We start from the raw sequence: 19,637 nt of genomic DNA, 5'->3' as shown, positions 1-19,637 counted from the left end.
CACTAATTCTTTTCATCTGAACCTTAACAGCTACTACCTTTTACATGATCTGATCCCCTCTTCAAATGAACGCCATAATCTGCACTGGAAAATCTATAAATAAGCGCAGGATATGGCCTACTGCGAGGTGTCTGTGGAGCTGGCCTGTATTGTCATTTTGCTCTTCCCAAATAATGCCCAGCACGACAACAGATATTATAACCCGCTCAATTATGAGACAATATCCACATCCAGGTTGCTCACCAAATCCATCTCAACTAATACCGTGGCCACGTCAATCTGCTTAACTAATGCCATCAGCAGAGAAGAGCAGCTGGCCCGTCTCATCAAACAAGATCTCTCATCTAATTTGCAAAGTACTCTCTCCCTAATTTTTCTCCCCAGTTCGCTGTATCATTATTATCAGGCGTCCGGCCGGAGTTGATAGGTTGCTAATTAACATGGACATTCCATCTAATCCGTATACTTCCGCATAGTTTATTCAGCTGGTGGTCTAGTTATAGCTAGGATTGTCGTAGAAATAATATATTGAGTTCCTAGTTAAGTTAATACAAATTTTACCACACAAGAGATAAACAAAAATGTCCATATTGTTGAACAATGTGATCAGTGGGTGTGTGCGGCTACGCGAACGCCTGCGCCTCGATCTCAGCCTTCACCATGGCAGCGTAGAGGCCGTCGCGGTGGTTCGCCAGGAGGGTCTCGTGGCTGCCAAACTCCACTGTCCGGCCGAGGCTGACCACGGCGATGCGGTCGGCGTCTCGCACCGTGGAGAGCCGGTGCGCCACCGTGATCGTCGTGGCCCGCCGCGACACTCGCCGGAGCGCCTCCTGCACGTGCTTCTCGGACTCCAGGTCCAGCGCGCTGCTCGCCTCGTCCAGGAGCAGTATCCTCGACTGCTTCAGGACTGCCCGTGCGATGGCGATCCTCTGCTTCTGACCACCTGACAACTGCACTCCACTCTCCCCAACCTGCCCAATGTTATGAATTGTTAAAATAAAATACGAAAATTACGTCAACATTTCAAATTCATGTTAATAGTTTGAATCAATATGAGCAGTTTTACTCTACGAGTGGGAAATTTAAATCGTTGTGTACCTGTGTGTCGTAGCCTTGGGGAAGTCCAGAGATGAACTTGTGAATGTTAGCCTCCTTGGCAGCATCCTCGATTTCGGCCCACGAGGCCTTTGGGTTGCCAAACCCGATGTTCTCCCTGATGGAGCCGCCGAAGAGAGCCGGCTCCTGGCCCACCATGGCGCACTCTCCCCTGAGCCACTTGAGGTCCAGGTCCCGCACGTCCACGCCGCCGACCATGACGGTTCCCCCGAGGGGGTCGTAGAACCGCTGCACCAGCCACACCACCGTCGACTTGCCGCTCCCGCTCGCGCCGACCACCGCCACCGTGCTCCCGAACTTGACGCGCAGCGAGAAGTCGTTCAGCACCGTCACGTCCGGCCGAGACGGGTACGCGAAGATCACTTTCCTCAGCTCCACGTCCATCGGCTTCCCGTCCTTGATCGCCCGCCTCTTGCCGTCCTCGCTGATCGCCGGCCGCCGCTTAAGGATGTTCAGTATGCCGGCGATCGCCGTCGGCGCGCCGGAGGTGTCGGGGGCGAGCCCGGCAAGCTGGCCGACGGAGAAGGAGCTGAGGACGAGGATGAGGAAGATCTTGGACACGTCGCCGAAGGTGGACTTGCCTTGGGTGATGAACTTGGCGCCGGCCCAGAGCGTCACCGTGTAGGCGCCGTACATGGCGCCCTGGGAGAGCCCGAGGATGAGACCCATGTACTGCGACCTCCGCTGAGCCTTTGCCGTGGGACCGTCCAGCGCACGGTTGAACGTGCCCACGATGCCGTCCTGGGCGCAGAGCGCTGCGACGGTGCGCACGTTTGACACAGCGCCGGCGGCGATGCTGCTGGCCTTCGCGTACGCGCCGTCGTCTGACCTGGCGCCCACGTTGATGAGAAGATTGAGGTAGCTGGCGCCGAGCGTAAGTGGAGTGCAGGCCATGGCTATGAGAGTGAGGCGCCAGTCCAGCCCGAAGCATATGCCGAGGCCAACGCCAGCAGAGCCCACGGCCATGAGCAGCACCGCGTACCGGTCGCCAAACATGGAGCGGAAGGCGATGGCGTCCCTGGCGAGCCGCGTGACGAGGACGCCCATGGCGTTGTCGTCCTCATCGAACCACGCGGGCTCCTGCTGCATGATGGCGCGGAAGAGGCGGTCACGGACGCGCATGGTGAGCCGGGCGCCGGCCCAGCCGCAGAACCCCTGCTGCCCAGTCATGGTGACGATGCACGCCACGCCGAGGCCGACAACGGCCATGGCCAGATACCCGATCTGCCGCCTCATTTTGTCCGTGTCTGCGTCGAAGTACACCTGGACGGCCTGGCCAAGGAGCAGCGGGAACACGGAGAACACAGCGCCGGCGTTGATGCCCATCAGGAAACCCAGGATGAGCAACGGCCCTTCCCGACGCTGCAGCTCCCATATCTCGGAGACGCTGAATGAGGCGGCGCCCTTGCCATCGCGGGCGTCCTTGGTGTCAGCCTCCTCCTCCTGGATCGTGCGGATGCCACCGTACCTCGACTTGGACATGGACACGTCGTACCCGGAGTTGTCCATGAAGCTGTTGTACCCTGCCGCACCGGGAGTTCCAGGGGTGCCGGGCGCGGCGTTGTTTGGCTCGGCCCGGCCGCTGTTAGATGCAAGCTTGACAAGGCCGGCGTAGGGGCCGTTACGGGCCATAAGTTCGGCATGTCGGCCGGACTCGACGACCGCGCCGCGGTCGAGCACCGCGATGGTGTCAGCATTGCGGACAGTGGCGAGGCGGTGCGCGATGACGAGTACGGTGCGGCCGACGGAGAGGCGGTCGATGGACTGCTGCACGACGGCCTCGGACTCGGCGTCCAGCGCGCTGGTGGGCTCGTCCAGCAGCAGGATGCGCGGCTCGCGGATGATGGCGCGTGCCAGGGCGATGCGCTGCTTCTGTCCCCCTGACATCTGGGTCCCACGGTCCCCAACCTAAATTACACAAAAATTAGTTGTTTATCAGCAAAATTTGTAAGCATACCATATTGTATATTTAATCAGTTTTGGTCTATTTACCTGCGTGTCGTAGCCGTCGGGGAGGCCTAGGATGAAGGTGTGAGCGTTGGCCTTTGTGCAGGCGGCGATGGCCTCTTGCCTCGTCGCGTTCTCCTTGCCCATCATGACGTTCTCGATGATGGAGACGGCGAAGAGGATTGGCTCCTGCCCGACCATCCCAATCTGCGACCTCAGCCACTTGAGGTTCAGCGACCCCAGATCCTGGCCGTCCAACGTGATCGTTCCTACACAGACACCACCCGATCGATCATCGTCCCATCGTTCTTACAATGTGTGCAAGCGCGCCAAACGGCAATGTTTGAATGTTGGTACCTCGGGTGGGGTCGTAGAACCTCTCGATGAGCGCAAACACGGTGGACTTGCCGCCGCCGCTGACACCCACGAGGGCAAGCATCTTCGCCGCCGGGACGGTCAGGTTCAGGTTGTACAGGATCAGCGACTCCGGTCGCGACGGGTAGGCGAACTCCACGTCCTTGAACTCCATCCGCCCCCGCACCGCCGACAGGGCGCGCCCGCCAGTCCCGTACGCGTCGATCTCCGGCTCCCGGTCGATGATCTCGAACACCCGCCCCGCCGCTGCCGTCCCCTGCGCGAACTGCGCGCGAGTACGACAGCGACAGCGCCAGGCCCCTGCCTCCGACCATGACTCCGAAGAAGCAGGCGATGGCATCGCCCCCCTTGATCTCGCCCTGCGCGACGAGCTTGGCGCCGTACCAGAGCGCCAGCGCCCACTGGGAGTAAGTGACCAGGTAGATCATTCCCATGCCAGCACCCTTGGCGAAGCCCATTTTTATGCCGATCGGGGCCGACTTGTGCAGCCACTCCGCATACCTGTTGGCCAGCCGGTCCTCCATCACGAACGACAGCACCGTCCGGATAGAGCTGATCGCCTGCTGCGCCACGTTGCCCGCTGGTTGGTACGACGCCTAGTTGTTTCATGATCAGCAGAGCAACACAAAATGTTCAGATTGCAGGTGTGATAAAACAAGGTGTTCAGACTGCAAGTCGTAGACATGTTCAGACTCCAACTCTTCCTTCGGTCTAGAATCTAGATAGATATGATGAGCGATCAGTGAGCAAGAAACTAATTACCTCTTCCTTGGCGGTGAGGCCGCCGTATATGGCCTTGTAGGCGAGGCCGCAGGCCATCATGACGGGCGTGACGGCAAGCACGGCGAGGGCGATCCTCCATGACGTTTTGAACCCGACGACGTAGCCAAAGATGAAGGTGAAGACGTGGTGCACAAAACCTGCCATCTAATTTACACACGTACAACGAATCAGGTGGAGGATAGCCATTTCTGTTCTGTGCGATGTAAACAATGCTGTCTCGTCAGCAATTTAATCATTTATGTAAGTACAATCAGGTGGAGCATTTTGCCATGTTCTGTGCGATATGAACAACGTACGCTGCTTCATCAGCAATTTAATCATTGAGTTAACTCTTGTACCTTCTCTCCCATGACTTCTTGGATCTGTGCAACGTCGCTGGAGATGCTCTGCATCACCTCGCCGGTGCTCACCTCGGTGTCGAAGAACCCGATCTCCTGCCGCAGCACCGCCTTGAGGTACTCACGCCGCACCCGCAGCGCTGACCGCTCGCCCACAATCCTCCAGCACATGATCTCTGCACCAACGCGAACACAGGTTCAGCAAGAAGAACATATGTCAGCTAATGTGCCATGGCAGGAAACAAGAAAAAATATATGCTCACCTAGGTATGCTCCTATGACGACAATTACGGCGAGGATCACCATGTACACGCTGATCTGCCTGACGTCCTTCATCATCTGCGTCGTGTCGGAGGTGACGATCTTGTTGACGAAGTTCCCGAAGAGGTACGAGTACCACGGCAGCGAGCCGCCGTTGATCATGGCGCCGATGCACCCCAGCACGAGGAGCAGAATGTCCAGCGGCGTCGAGTACTTGAACAGCCCGGTTACGCTGACCGGCTTCCCGGCCCTTGGCTCGAGGTCGTCCTCGTCATCCTCGTAACCGTAGTCACCGCCGCCGCCGCCGTCCTCCTCGCTGTAGTACCGACTCTGGCTGTAGGATGTGGCGCTGACATCGTACCCGAAGCTGGGCTGCTCCCGCTGGGGCGGGGCCGAGGTGACGTAGAGCTTGTTGCGGTTGTCGCGCGAGAAGGAGACCTCACGGGAGACCGGCGTGTTCACGCCACCGCCGTACCTGACCACAGCGCCGGAGCCAGCACGGGCGGCCGGAACGGCGACGCTGTCCGCGTCGTTGCTGGCGAATGAAACATCTGGGGCGAGGATGATGGCCTTGCTCGCGTCCGTCACGACGCTCTGCAGCTCCAGCCGCTTGCCGGCGATGCCGCTGACACCTGAACGGTGCACTGCGGACGACGCTATGGACGAGCGGTCGTGGTGGAACCGGGTGCCGGACCGGCGCTGCAGGTAGTAGTCCCGCGCCGTCCTCTGGAACAGCGCCGGGCCGCGGCGTGACGCAGTGTCTGACCCGCCCAGACCCCAGGGCCCGACTGCGGCTCCGAGGCCGTGCGGCTGCGCCCAGGACGTGTCCTGCTGCGGCTGCCATGCCACGGAGCTCTGCCACGACATGTCATCGACGACTCCGCGGCCCCGGCGCCGTGGTCCACGCTGGGCAGGGCCGCTGGTGAAGGAGGTTGAGTTCTCCGGTGTCGTGTAGGGGCCTGGGCGGCGCCGGCCCTGCGGCTGCGGGCCGGAGCGGGAGAAGGAGAAGTCGGCCATGCAGGCGCGTTTTCGCGTTGCAAGGCTCAAGCGGCAGGAGGTGGCGCTGGGTTGGATAAAAGGGCGGCCGGACCCCTGGGTGTAGCTTCTGATGCTCACCGGTTGGACACCAGTGCCGGACGGCCCTAGGATACGACGCCGGCGCAACTGTTTTCTTGTGCCGTGCTGGCGTGTTGCGAGATCACCCTACCGTCAGCTCACTTGTAATATCTCGATGCTCCCCTTCTACTCTATCTTAAGCACTGTAATTTTACCTGCTCTATATTTCTTTGTCAGTATTTTCCCAACTGTCTCTGTGACAAGTTTTCAGTGTGCCAATTTCACAGTATCATTACTTTATTTCTTGCGTCGTTGTATGCATACCAAGTCCGAGGCAGATGCATAGATAAGCACGACAACTTTGGACAAATGGAAGTACAGCACCCGTTCGGATGTATGAATCCATTGTGTATCTTTGTATTCTTGCGCTGCCTGATTCAACACTGCACATCTGTACACTGGGGAGGTGGAGATTGTACCTTGATGTGATCAATCAAAGCTCTCGGCACCAATGGGGAGGATAGGGTCAGGTTGGAACCTGGGCAGCTTGCCAACAGGACCATCTTTTCCATCAGCATTCGTCAGGTTTCGCTGGCCTATGAACACCACATCGTCCCTGGCTGCCCCCAGCCTAAGAACAACCCGTCATTTTCATCCTATTTTACAACTATATACGTAGTACTATTTCTCCGCTCTCTACTGCGTAGTACTGTACAACGACTTGGAAAGCACCAGTATAATTATCTGCTAATGTGACGTTCGCATAGTGGTACGCCGGTCAACAGGGTAACGGTTTCTTGGTCGTAGTATGAGGTAGCGTTCTTCCAAGTGGCGGGGAAACAGCGTGGGTTCATCAGCAGCGGCTAGTGAGAAATTGTCTTGTTCTGGATGAAAGCAGGCACATGGATTTCATTTATATTGAGTAGGTACACTACCGCAGTCAAGCCATTGGGCATCACTGTGCATATCAACAGGCTTGAGTCTGGTTCTGAAAAGGAAAACTATGGTTTTGTAACAGAGAACATGATTGTGGCATGTTTCTTATCTTTTTTTCTTAAAAAAAAAAAAGCCATAACAAGTGTATTCAAGTAAACATTGTGCCACAGTTTTTTCATTTATTTTTACTTTTACATGGTTCAAAATACTCCAGAAGCATGAAATATATGTATCAAGCTAACTGAACCACAACACCAATGGAACTTATGGTTGTGATTTTCTTTTACTACTTCCAAGATCCAACTAACAATCTCTATTCCTGATACTACAGAAATAACTTACATGAGTTACACAAACAGGAAGTGTTTCTTTAGAGCAATAGGACAAAAGTCTAGGCCCCCTTTTTCATTAAAAACCTGTTTCATGATTTAGGGTGAAACTTCCCATATATGGCTGCTGATTCATCGCTGCTAAAGGGGCATAACCCTGTAGAACAACCAAAAGTTAGACACGTGCCAACTAATCTTGTCTGTGATTATGTGTGTAGTTGATAGAAGGTGTCACAGTAATGTTGTGGAAAAAATTGGCACTCATGGTTTGAGAAGTTCAAATGTAATGCATCCAAACTCAGCTCAACCAGGTTTGAGAAGTCAAATGTAATGCATCTGAACTCAACTCCACCAGTGTGACGTACCTGGTTTCGCTGGGTGCCTCCATGAGGAGCTTGGTGATGGATGCTAGATACAGAAGCAGCCTGTGATTGTCATGTGTATCAATGTCAACCTGAATTAAGAATCAGAGTACACTTCTTAATTAAAGGTTGTGCTTGATCAACGTACATGTTCATGGTGATTATTTAAATGCTGTTGTTGCTGATCTACAATTGGCACTGGAACATTTAAAGAAGAGCCTGGAGTTTGCACAGCTCCATCAGTCAAGGATTCTTGATTTCCTGTATCTGCAGACTTGGCATCCTTCTTCCATCTTCTCATCAAATATTTTCGTGGCAACTCCTTTATATTTCTGAAATCAAGGACTTTCAACACATGGCAACACTGGATACCCATTGACTCAAACTTTTTACAGCTACAGACAACAGATAAGTCACTGGATTCAAACCTAACATAGTGTTCCCCAGGTTTATCTGTTACTGCTACTCTATAATCAGATGCAGTTCCAAACTCCCCACAACTGTAAATCACTGAATCCACAAACATCTCAAACTCTCTGCGAAATATTTCAAAAACCACTGGTGTGTACATGTTGGCAGCTTGTCTTAGCATTTTCGAGGGAGGTATTCTAGGGAAGCTCTGGCTTGCATGAAAATCGGCTTGTAGCTCTGCATACCGGTGCTCATCCAGCACTCTTTCGTAGTGCTTGAAGAAAGACAACAGATCAAATTGTGGACTCAAGTACTTTTTCAACACATTACTGACATTTTCTGACTGCAATGAACTTTTTATATCTGCAGTGAATACATGTTGATTGTATGCAGATGCCCATTTATCTCGATCTTCGAATAATTTATGAAGCCACTCATTGTTTCTTAGATCATACTTCTCTACCATAGTTCTCCATCCTAGTAAGAAGCTCTCTTCTTCCTCATAGTCATAAAAACATCTGCTGAGATCCTTTGCAAATGTCTTAGAACCTTGGAAGATGTGATTAAGTTGTTTGACAGTGTTCTGGTACATTTGCCATGGACAAAGACAGTAAACTGTACCAGGCCATGCCGCTCTAATGGCAACACTTGCTGCCATTGATTGATCAGTCAAGATTGTTTTTGGTTGCTTTCCATCTGTAGCAATCTTGAATGTGTCAAACAACCACTTGAAGGACTCTACTGATTCATCATAAAGCAAAGCAGCACCAAATATGGAAACTTGCTTATGGTGATTCACTCCAAGGAAGAGAGTTAATGGCCTGTCATGTGCATCTATCTTGTAGGTTGTGTCCAAACAAACCACATCACCGAAGTAGCTCAAGTCAATTCTCGATTTGGAATCAGCCCAGAAAATGTTGGTCAGCTTGTCATCCGCATCAAGTTGGACAGCATGAAAGAAAGAAGGATTGTTCAACTGCATGCTCTGCAGATACTTCACAACACCTCCTGCGTCACCAGGTTGCATATTTTTCATACGCTTTGAGTGAAGGGAACTCCTGTAATCTGCAGGAAGGAAATTAACATTTCTAAAAGTGCCTGCCTGCTGCACCAAAGAGCCACCAGGGAAGCTTGACGGTGTTGTGGAATCCTCTGAGGATTCTGCTTCAGTTGTTTGTAACTCAGTAAGTACCCTCTGAGATCTCAGCATATGCATGGTTGACGGAGGTGCTGGCTGATGGTTATGGTCTGCTACAAATTCAGCAATACGATATTTACCATCCAGTGTAATCTTAATTGTCATCCGTGCACGGCATCCTATTCTTGTTTCTGGCCGTGGCCTTTTGACTTCTTTAGCTCCTTTCTTGTCCTTGCGGAAACCTTCTCTTGAGCATACAAAGGTTCTTGACCTTGTGATGTTGTCAGACGATTTGTCCGATGAACTCTTACGAACACTAAAGCCTATGTGCCCAGCATACCTGTTGTAGAACTCATATGCTTTGTCCTCATTGTCAAATTCCATGCCAATTTCCGGCACCAGTCTTGCAATAGCGACATCATCTATGGGTTCATCAGAATCAATAACTTTTCTCATTTTCCCCTGGTTGCATCCAGATAACTCAAGATTTAGCATAAATGAATTAAACAGAACTAAAAAGGTATACTAAAACAGATTGACAGAACAAATATGCTTTCTGATTATTCTAAGTACAGATTAGTACTATCTCTATCCATAAAAGGATGTCTTAGATTTGTCAAATTTGGATGAATGTAGACACTATTCAGTGTATAGATAGATCCAAATTTAGAAAAATCTAAGACATCCTTTTATGGATGGAGGGAGTATTATTTTTAAACAGACACGTATGGTGTTGGATATGCCATATTAATACCAAAAAATGTGTTGCTCTACTATGAATAACAGGAGCCAATCTGTAATAAGTGCATGGAAGATTAAAAGACACAATTGAAAATCCAGAAGGTGAACAGAGAAGCTCCCCTGATCCACACTAGCCAATGTTAATCCAGTAAACGAACCACATAATTTCACATGAACATTAGTGTTTTTTTCTTGGAAGGACTGAGGAGCGTAAGACAATGATCATTCATAAAAGGAAAAGATATATGTGATTCAATCTTATCAAGTCTATGAACAAGCACCGTAGTTATAGTTATAGGACTTTAAGCAAACATGGCAGGATAGAAAATTATTGAACACAGAACTAGAGCCAACACTGATGAAAACAGAAACAAATAAGTACCAAACAAAAGTGGTCATGAACAACTAGGGCCTACCTTTGCCCATGCTATCCCACACGCATTGCACAAAGTCCTCCTTCCCTCTGGTCCACGACGCATATGAGGTGTCGCATTTGCGCTGATGCCACAGCGTAGGCACCTGAACAACTATAACATAGGAGTTAGAAATTATCTCACTGCCCATGCTAAGTAAAGACAGAGAGAAAAGCTGTACTGCAATATCAGGACACGCTACACCTTGCTACTCCACAAAGCGACAACTAATATGGATCGGAGGGAGTATTATTCTGAAGTAATAGGAAGTATTGCAGACAAATAGCAACTCAACTACCATTCCATATGCACAGGACACCCATGGAGCACTTGATTATTTTCATGCACCCTAGAGAGAAAAACGACATCATTTACCAATAAGGTGACCAGCCACTCTAGTAATACACATGATTGCAGGCCCATTTCCACAACTACAAACAGCTCTCTGGAAAGGCTAAATGGACTTGGACTACATCTGGAGTTCATATTAACTGACTGTGTCTGTAAGCTTAGAAAGATAAGCCTTAGCAGTACAACGTCTGACCCTTTGACTGGCCGCTTGGCCAACCAGTCACATTTCTAGCTACGGATAAAGATCAAGCTCTGCACATTGGCAAGCAGTTGCTTGCATAATATCTTGGCACACCTTCTTCAGGTTAGTGTTAATGTCCAAATTCGTCGCATAGACCAAATGTTGGAAGAGGAATGTTTGATGCACAAAAAGGAATTCACGGTTGTTTCTTCACCTGGTAGGCTCGTCGACCCTGCCTTCCCCTTGGCCATCGCCGACACCAACACCAATAGCCCCCTCGCGCTCGAACTGCATCTTACCAAACAGGAACCAGAAAAGGGCAAAGTATCTTCGAAATTTAACCGGGAATAGGAACTGTGGCGGTATCAGTAGAGCACCACGCAGCAAACTGGGTGGATTGGGGTACCCATCCTAGTAGTAGAAAGAAAAATGACCAGGACGAACTTGTCCGGAAAAAAAATCCAAGCAGCCCAGAGTTCGTCACCAGCGGAAGGAACCGATGCAGGTCCGGTGGATCGGCACTCCGGCACGAAATGGCGGGAATCGGTGGGGGGATTGGCTGGATTTGGGGGTTTAAAGCTAGGGTTTTGGGGGTGGTGGGGGAGAGCCGGATTGGGATTTGGTGTGGGAGATGGCATACGGTGGGCAGTGGGCACGGCGATGGAGCGCCCTATGCCTGCCACGCGCACCTCCCAGCTTCGGGCTAGTTCGGACATTGTCTTTTCAGTGAAGGTCTGAACTCTGAACAAAGGTGGTCGCTTTTGTTTGCTGGGCCGAATTGGGATGGGCTGATGAGTTGAAGCCCTTATTTCTCTGGAACAAGAGAAGGGCCCGAAGGACCCAGCTATCGATGAAGGGGTCTCTAAAAAAAAAGTTTATCTCGCTTTCTCTTTCTCATTCCAAACTAACCTCGTAAACAACCAAATGAATTGCAAAGTCTTTGACCATTTGTGGACCAAGAAATTAACATGAGTGGGACCCTCTAAAATTTTACTGAAAATGAATCTTGTGCCCTCTTAGTGGGTTTTAGATGATTGATAGCAATATGATTATGAGACTAAAATGTTTATCTGGTTTACACATGGATATAGTCCCAAAAGTCGGTTTGACAGCGTGGAAGATGACCCCTCAAAAAGAGTTGAAGCTAAACCTATTGTGGTGTGCTTGAAGACTCCAAAGCTGACAAGGCTAAAGACAGTAGTTGTCTTTTTATAGCTCATGATTAAATAGGAACAATTGTAGTATTAATGAGGGGTTAGATCTTCAAGACTAGACGCGAAAATTAATGTGTGTTCAATCATACTTAAATCTCTTCCACAATAATCTATCGGAAATTTTCTGCGAAATCAGTCTGCTTCAGACTCTTCAAACCATATCTTGAACACGCGGTTGAAGCAACCACAAGTTGAGTCTACCCCCTCACATGGTTAAAAGCTGATTCTGATGAGTTACAACTTCATGGCTGTGATTGAAGCTCTGGTTGATGCTGCTGTGCGCAACACCGGTTGAGGAAGTTAAACATTGTTGATATGTCCGTACAATAAAATATCTTGTGGTGCCGGTATGTTGTGTGTATCCTATAAATAGCGCTCGAGCCCCCCTCCCCCTTACTCTCTCTCTCAATTGTCCATGCAACAAATTTCTTAAGAGTTGGAGTTTGTGTTTGGTGAACACTAAACAAGAGGAATTTTTCGCCGACAAGATTTAGTTGCCACTCTTGTAGAAATGGTATGGCATGTAGAGCATCCAAGGTTTGTACTTGTCACGAGGCAAGTTTTTGAAGGTTTAAAGATCGCCTCAAGATCTTCTACTAGTGAGTGGGTCAAGCGGGTGAAGATTGTGCTCGCAGAGAATAAGGCTAAGTCATCAGTGGTTGATCCTTGTTGATTTGGGTGGATGCGTGCATAGCCTCTCCTAACGGAACTTTGATAAACCTTGATATATATGTTATGTTGTATGCTCAAATTAGATTGTTAAATTTGTACGTTATAACTTATATGTTATGTATATGATATTCGGTATATTTTGATCTATATGTTAATGTGTATAGCATGATCAGTTTTGTTGTTGCGTATAGCTTTTGATCTATATTTTGCTATACATTTCTAGTTTTCCTATTTTTTCACATAGTTAACCTTAGCTCTCATCTTATAATATGGATTGTATTTTGGTGATACTGCATAAGATATTTGATTGGCTGGTTAGAGCCAATAGAGTCTAGATATCATAATCAGTAAGACCGAGATCATTTTTACTTAACCAGTTTAAGTCTAACCATCATGTATCTGGTATGTTTATATTCTAACTCAAAGATTTGTGTGTGCAGTATTTAATGATTGTGATGACATACTGAGGTTGTTAGTTGCAAGAAGCTCGACCCCCCTTGCCAGAAGGATTGCAAACCATGGCGTGCGCCTCGACCCGTCTCTATTGCGATATTTTGGTTCACTACATAAAACACTTTTTTTAGCTATGAGTGTCTTATGCAACGTTGCCAAAATATCACGCAAGTGCCGACAAAACCACTGAAGACTCTCAACAAAGGTTGAGTATTTGCAACAGAACCTTCTAATGCATGGAGACAATGACGTAGCCACGAACTATTTCGACATAACTTTCATTCTAGCAATTGAATCTATGTTGAAATACATGTATACACTTGGTGTATGATGTATAATCAAATAGAAATGAGTTTCGCTAATGCATTTACAAACAATGTTGAATTTTGGTCTAATGGGTACAAATGAGTAATGCTTGTTGCATACATAATATGTTTGTGATGCTTGCAAAAAGTATACGGCTAGAGGAAACAAATGTGTGCCATTCCATATAAACACATGCATCTGCCCAGAATCGTATGCGATCTTACAACTGACTTACGGCCGACTGTAAGAAAACGTTTGTGATGGCCCTACACATCACAAACAATTACGGAAACAATACCGTTTGCGAAAATTGACCCCATGCACACAATTTATTGAACTGTGTGCGTTGTAGAGGAGCATCACCCATCCTTGCATAGTGATCGTAAGGTTTATCGTGTGTACGGGCCATTTCCGCCGTGTGTGAAGGCTTGTTCTATACTAGTGTTATATCTCGATCTTTCACTTACATGTAGGACATAGAGGATGTGATTAACGACGATGAGATTGAGGGCATCATTTCGGATGCTCTCCGTAATGGAAATTGATAATAAGAAGAGAAATAAGAGGGTCTCGACAATAGGTCATTTATACATTCCTCAAACATGATGTCGGCCATGAAATGCTCATGAGGTATTATTTCATCGAGCTTTGCACCTACCCTGCTCATCCCTTTGTATACATTATCGAACGCAGAGATATCTCTTTTGTGTGCATTGTTTAAACTTGTGAGGACATCGGCTGATTTTTCACTTGTTGGAGGAATGTTACCGACCTCATTTGATTTAGTGAACATCAAAATATATCTTCAGCGATGCGAGTTGTCTTATATGGTGTTTCAAGGGATTACATTGACAAGTATCTTCGTATTATAGATTTATACTATGCTTGCATGCATGCGGAGGTTTGCAAAGATTATGATCAAAGTCTTTGGTCTTGAGTGCCTCTAATCTCCCAAGGAGAAGGACACATAGAGGCTGATGCCGCGGAATGAAGCAAGAGGATGGTCGGCATGCTTGGTATTATTGAATGCATGCATTATTGGTGGAAGAACTGTCTTGCGGCATGCCACGGCTAGTACAACTTGTCACCATCATGATCCAACTATTGTACTTTAAGCAGTGTCGTTTAAGGACTTGTGAATTTGGCATTGTTTCTTTCGTTTGTAGGGTTATTTTAATCATATCATTGTTTTGTAAATATCTCATCTGTTTGCTAGCTTGTAATTTAGATTAGTGTGATATTATGTGATGCTAAAAAAATTATAAGTTTGATTTGTATTCCATTAAATTAGAATTCTTTTATCAAGATCTCTAAGCTATCCTTTTTTAATATTTATACAATTGTCGTTATCATGACAAACAACTCATAGTCATCTTCTCTCGCTAATAAAGAAGGCTTAGAGAATCTCCATCGGAAGGAGAACAACGACTCGCAATCCCTCAAAACTATCAAAGTTCCAAAAACTGATGAAAATGGTGCTTCTGCCCAAGTTGAAAACGGCTCCCAATCCCCAAAAGAAAATGGGAGGGAGAAAAAAATACCCACTTACCTTCCATTGTATAGGGACATTGGGAGTGGGCTCCCAAATCTAGTCATCATGCGAGGGAGCAACCATCTGCCCACGATGAACCTTCTGCATCCTCCTCGCGAACCGTCATCACCCTCCCGTTGTCCTTCGGCCAAATCCGATCGTGTTCGGCTTCTATGTTCGAATGTAGATGATCAAAGTGGTAGAGTTATCTATGTTTAGGGTTATCGAGCTATGTCGTATGATCTATGCTTAAATGTATCTATGTTTTATGTGCAGAATGACGTATGTTTGCAAGTTATGCTTAAATGTATCCAAGGGATTTCTATGTTTTATGTGCAGAATGACCTATGTTTGAATGTGCTAGCCCAAACTAGTATTTATAGTTTCATAGAACTAAATTTTTCATAGATTCACAGGGACTGCCCATCCGCTGTTCGGCGGTCTGTGAAATCCCAAAATCTTCTCTCTCGGTGCCCAAAAACATTTTTTTCCTACGAGTTTGTTTTTCTCCTTTCGATGGGATGCTCTTATGAAGGTCTTACACAGTAGCTCAAAGTAATAAAATGGCACGTAGATAATTAAGTTCACATATAAGTTACAGAGAGCGCGCACATACAGTTGCGCATTATGGTACGTAGTCTATGATTAAACTCCTTAGATAAGTAACCGCTACAAGAGCAACACAAATCAAACAAAGTTCAAACCTTAACCAGTGGCACTGCACGCACTTGCGTGCAAATTGATATCGTTTCATTAGCCTGCACTTACCCAGAGACGGCCGGATGCGACGACGTACGTGTTTTTGTCTCGCTTGATTGATAGCACGCCTGCTCCGGTCGATCAGGCGTCCATGCGCGCCGGGTACTGGTCGACGCAGTCCAGCCACGGGCTCCTGGACGGGCGGCGCACGCGGCGGACGGCGCGCCACACGGCGCTGTTGCACTTGAACCCGGAGCCGAAGGCGAGCTGCCAGACGCGGTCACCGCGGCGGACGCGTCCCTTGGCCTCCAGGTACGCCAGCTCGTACCAGATGCTGCTGCTGGACGTGTTGCCGAAGCGGTGCAGCGCAGCGCGGGAGGCCTCCAGGTCGGTGTCGCGGAGGCCCAGGTTGCTCTGCAGGTGCTCCAGCACGTCGCGGCTCGCCGCGTGCATGCAGAAGTGCTCGAACGCGCGCTTGAAGTCCGGGATGTAGGGCGCGGCCGCCGAGGTGCCCCTTCGGCTGTCGGCGGCGGCGGCGTGGATGTCTTGGACGGGTACAGGTGGCGGAACAGCACGCCGGCGAAGAACAGGAGCTGCTCGGAGAAGGGGAGCACGAGCGGGCCGAGGGTGGTGATGTTGGTCTTGAGCGCGTGGCCCCCGACCTCCACCAGGTCGCGGCTGATGGAGAGCCCCTTGATCCGCTGCTCGTCCTCCTCCTGGTACACGGACCGGAAGCTGCGGTCGTCGGCGCCCTTGTGCGTGCGCACCACGTGCTCCAGCTGGTACTTGGCGCGGCGGAAGTCCCGGCGCCGGTTGGACAGCAGCACGGCGGCGCACCCGGCGCGGAAGAAGGCGTTCGGGATGAGCATGGACCGGCGCTTCCCGGCGTACCAGGTGAAAGACACAGCCTCGGTGCTCACGACGACGGCGAGCCCGGCGCCGCTGGCCTGCAGCATGTCGCGCGCCAGGTCGATGGAGATGACCCCCGCGCTGCAGCCCATGCCGCCGAGGTTGTAGCTGAGGATGTTGCCGCGCATCTTGTAGTGGTTGACGATCATGGCGGAGAGGGACGGCGTCGGGTTGAAGAGGCTGCAGTTGACGACGAGCACGCCGACGTCCTTGGGGCGGACGTGACACTTCTCGAAGAGCTCGTCGAGCGCAGCGAACATGGCGGCGGAGGCCTCGGCGCGGCCTTCCTTCATGGTGGCGCAGTTGGCGTCGGGCTGGAAGACGCAGCGCGGCATGTAGGACTCGTCCCCGATGCCGGACTTGGCCAGCAGCCGCGCCTGGAACGCCAGGCTCTCCTCGTCGAACTTGCCCGACTTGCGCGCAAGATCAATGAACTCCGCCTTGGAGACCTGCAATCACACCACACAGTTTTTGGATTCAGGAAATGAGAGAGAACCGACTCTGCTATAGCTCAATTATTTACTCAAAAACAAGTTACGAGATGTTGAATGTCGTTCATTTTAATCTCATTTGATTTTCCCTGGATTGGATCACATCATGGAATCACACCGATGATCGGTTACGCCTCGCCGTCATCCGTGTCCAGCTGACCCCAGATCACAAGGTAAAAATGACGCTCACTCATTTGTGCAATAGATAAATATATGTGCAACACTAGTACGATTTGCAAACAAAAACTTGATTTTTTGAGAAATAAAAAAAACTTTTCTTTTGAGGGTCATTGATTGTGCGTGTGCCGGATCTGCCAACCGTCTTTGATGACCAGCCGACGTATCCCAGCCGAAAACTCCACCAGCTCGATCCATGATCAATCGTCATAACTTCTGGGCCGCCCACTCATTCACATGGGCTGACCGGGCCCACGGGCCATAATTGGCCTGCTAATTAATTCCCAAGCTATAGCAGTAGGAGGTAATTTATCAACATGTGAGGGGTGTGTTCGGAAAGTCTATCCACTGGTATGGAGATGGAATACCCAATAACAAACGTTGACTCGCACTCCTTCATGGAGTATTTGCGAAATTAACAGTCTCTGACTGGTGGCAGTTGGCACCAATGGGTGACTATTAATGGAAGAACTGGGGCAGGTATGACATATGTATATTGCGATTACTTTGTATTTTGTTTGCTCTACCATATGTGTCAATTTTATGTTTAAGCTACTCTCTTCTGGTAGCACAGTACAATAGGTTGAAGTAGTTGCCTAACAGAAAAAGGTGAAAGACATGTATATTCAACCTATTTTTTCGTTATCTTGTCGGCCAAACATGCATGAGTTACTCTGCTGCGAAAAAACATGAAAAAAAATGTCTCTAACTCTACCAGGAAATATTGAATTGACATGCACTGCACCAGTACAGTATCTAAATCAGATGGATAAAGTAAACTGAAATCACAATGGGGTATATATGCAATGCAATATCCTTTCTTCAAATCTTTGCCATTTTTTTGTGAGATCTTGTTTATGATTCACACTTTCATAGGCTACCCGAGGTACTTGAATCCTCACAAGAAAAAAAAATCACCCGAGGCACTAGACTAGTCGTACATATTTTTTGGCCACATAGGTGTTACTCTACTTTTTTTACCTATACCATTTTACTACTCTATATGCTTGATTATCACAGCTGCATAGCGCGTCGAATTCTTCTAAGTACTCAATCATCTTAGGTGAAGACCAAATATTTCTATAATAAGAAAAGGCTAACTAATTAAATCCTGTAGTATAGCTTTCCAGGACATTAGTTTTTCATACTTTTTATGCTCTTTCAGAAGATGGCTATATCAGTACGCGAAGGTACTCCAGAAGATATATGTCTCACGCCAAGTTCGTGTGTGTGCCAAACGTACGTGGCTTGGCAATCATGCCAACCTCAAGATAATGGAACAAATTAAAAAAAACTGAGAATAAGTATCTTACTTCTAACATTAATTTGTCTGATCTACCTGTCCTTGAAAATTTTGTGTGATCTAACTATGTTACATGCAAAATGCGATCTACGATTTTAATCCTCACAAATATATCCTACTAAAACATTTCGTCCGGCATTAACATGTACAGTAACGAGTAAAGAAAAAATCATGTGTGCATATACGATCTTCATGCAAAGATATACAGTAATCTCTATGTAAACATGTACTTGAGCATTCGTATCATGAGAGAGAAGATGAGTTAATTTACCTTGAGTTCGTCCGCGGGCTTGTATGTTGCGAAGTCGATGAGGTAGATGGGCCTGGGCCTGGACATGATGTAGACGGAGATGGTGAAGGCGAGGACGGCGAGGAAGGCGAGCACGGTGGCGAGGTCGTAGGTGGCCTCGTCCCAGACCTTGCGCCACAGCTCGTCGCGGCTGAGGCTGCCGACCTCGGCGCCGCAGACGAGCACGATGACCGGGATGGTGGCCAGGTACACGCCGTGGCTGAGGAGGTAGTGGTACCCCAGCTTGACGTACTTGAGGTTCACCGACTGCAAGAAGTCCGGCAGCCGGCGGCGCACGCGCACCGAGAAGGTCGGCGAGCCGGCGTCCGGGCCCGACGGCTCCACGCCGCGGTTGACGATCTCCGTCGACAGCAGCGCCTGCTCCTCCCGCGCCATGACTGAGGTGGGATACCAACGAGGTGCGGTAGTGTGATGAGGTGAGAAGGGGGCGGAGGTGTTCAGATATAGAGGAGGTGGTGCTGGGGTTGGGGAGGAGATGGTGGGTGAGCGGGTTGTTGGGTGGCAGTTAATGCCATTGAGGGAGCAAAGCTAGGAAGGAGTGAGCCAGAGTGGGGGGAGAAGTGTGCAGCTCCTAGCTTGGGCATGGTGTTCACATTCATTCATTCATGCATGGACACACACACACATGCATCTCTTGCTCTGAAGCTGACATGTTGTCCCGGAGCACAGAGCACAACATGTGCAAGACCAATGCTTGCAGAGAGGAAAATGTGCAAGGTAATTGCTTTCTTGTGCGTGTCACGCTTCAGTTCCGTGCGTTCTGCGTTTGGATTATGTGACACTAAAAGTTTGTTATTTTTTTTCGAAATGGGGAAATATCACCCCACCTTCTGC

General features: G+C 49.0%; 2 protein-coding genes and 1 pseudogene across 3 annotated transcripts; all 3 read right to left on the bottom strand.

Moving 5' to 3' along the window:
* Nucleotides 1-623: 623 nt before the first annotated feature.
* LOC124681144 lies at nt 624-5,837 on the bottom strand (annotated as a pseudogene).
* A 1,122-nt stretch (nt 5,838-6,959) lies between these two features.
* On the bottom strand, nt 6,960-11,374 carry LOC124681146 (protein FAR1-RELATED SEQUENCE 5-like). 2 transcript variants are annotated; one of them, XM_047216094.1, is made up of 5 exons: nt 10,953-11,374; nt 10,210-10,312; nt 7,652-9,514; nt 7,507-7,566; nt 6,960-7,298 (listed from the first exon to the last, which is right to left on the bottom strand). In XM_047216094.1, the coding sequence occupies exons 1-5, from the start codon at nt 11,030-11,032 to the stop codon at nt 7,221-7,223; spliced, it is 2,184 nt and encodes a 727-aa protein (XP_047072050.1). In that variant the 5' UTR covers nt 11,033-11,374; the 3' UTR covers nt 6,960-7,220. The 2 variants fall into 2 exon arrangements, with proteins under 2 accessions (XP_047072050.1, XP_047072051.1); XM_047216095.1 differs by having other exon boundaries at nt 10,210-10,320; nt 10,953-11,025.
* Nucleotides 11,375-15,464: 4,090 nt separating this feature from the next.
* On the bottom strand, nt 15,465-19,407 carry LOC124681145 (3-ketoacyl-CoA synthase 10-like). The gene is given in 3 exon segments (XM_047216093.1): nt 15,465-16,149; nt 16,152-16,971; nt 18,765-19,407. Coding segments are annotated over 3 exon segments (1,629 nt in total). The 5' UTR covers nt 19,179-19,407; the 3' UTR covers nt 15,465-15,754.
* Nucleotides 19,408-19,637: the final 230 nt, after the last annotated feature.

The sequence above is a fragment of the Lolium rigidum genome, unplaced genomic scaffold, assembly GCF_022539505.1.
Source record: "Lolium rigidum isolate FL_2022 unplaced genomic scaffold, APGP_CSIRO_Lrig_0.1 contig_34417_1, whole genome shotgun sequence".
Lineage (NCBI taxonomy): Eukaryota > Viridiplantae > Streptophyta > Magnoliopsida > Poales > Poaceae > Lolium > Lolium rigidum.
This window is presented reverse-complemented; position numbering and strand designations above follow the sequence as displayed.

Bases quoted from the DNA above. Each gene is read 5' to 3' on its own strand.
- LOC124681146 (XM_047216094.1), bottom strand. From the start codon at position 11,032: ATGCAGTTCGAGCGCGAGGGGGCTATTGGTGTTGGTGTCGGCGATGGC. The intron at 10,313-10,952 runs GTGAAGAAACAA...ATAGTTGTTCAG, and splicing joins AGGGTCGACGAGCCTACCAG to GTGCCTACGCTGTGGCATCA. The intron at 7,299-7,506 runs GTACGTCACACT...GTTGTTCTACAG, and splicing joins GAGGCACCCAGCGAAACCAG to GGTTATGCCCCTTTAGCAGC.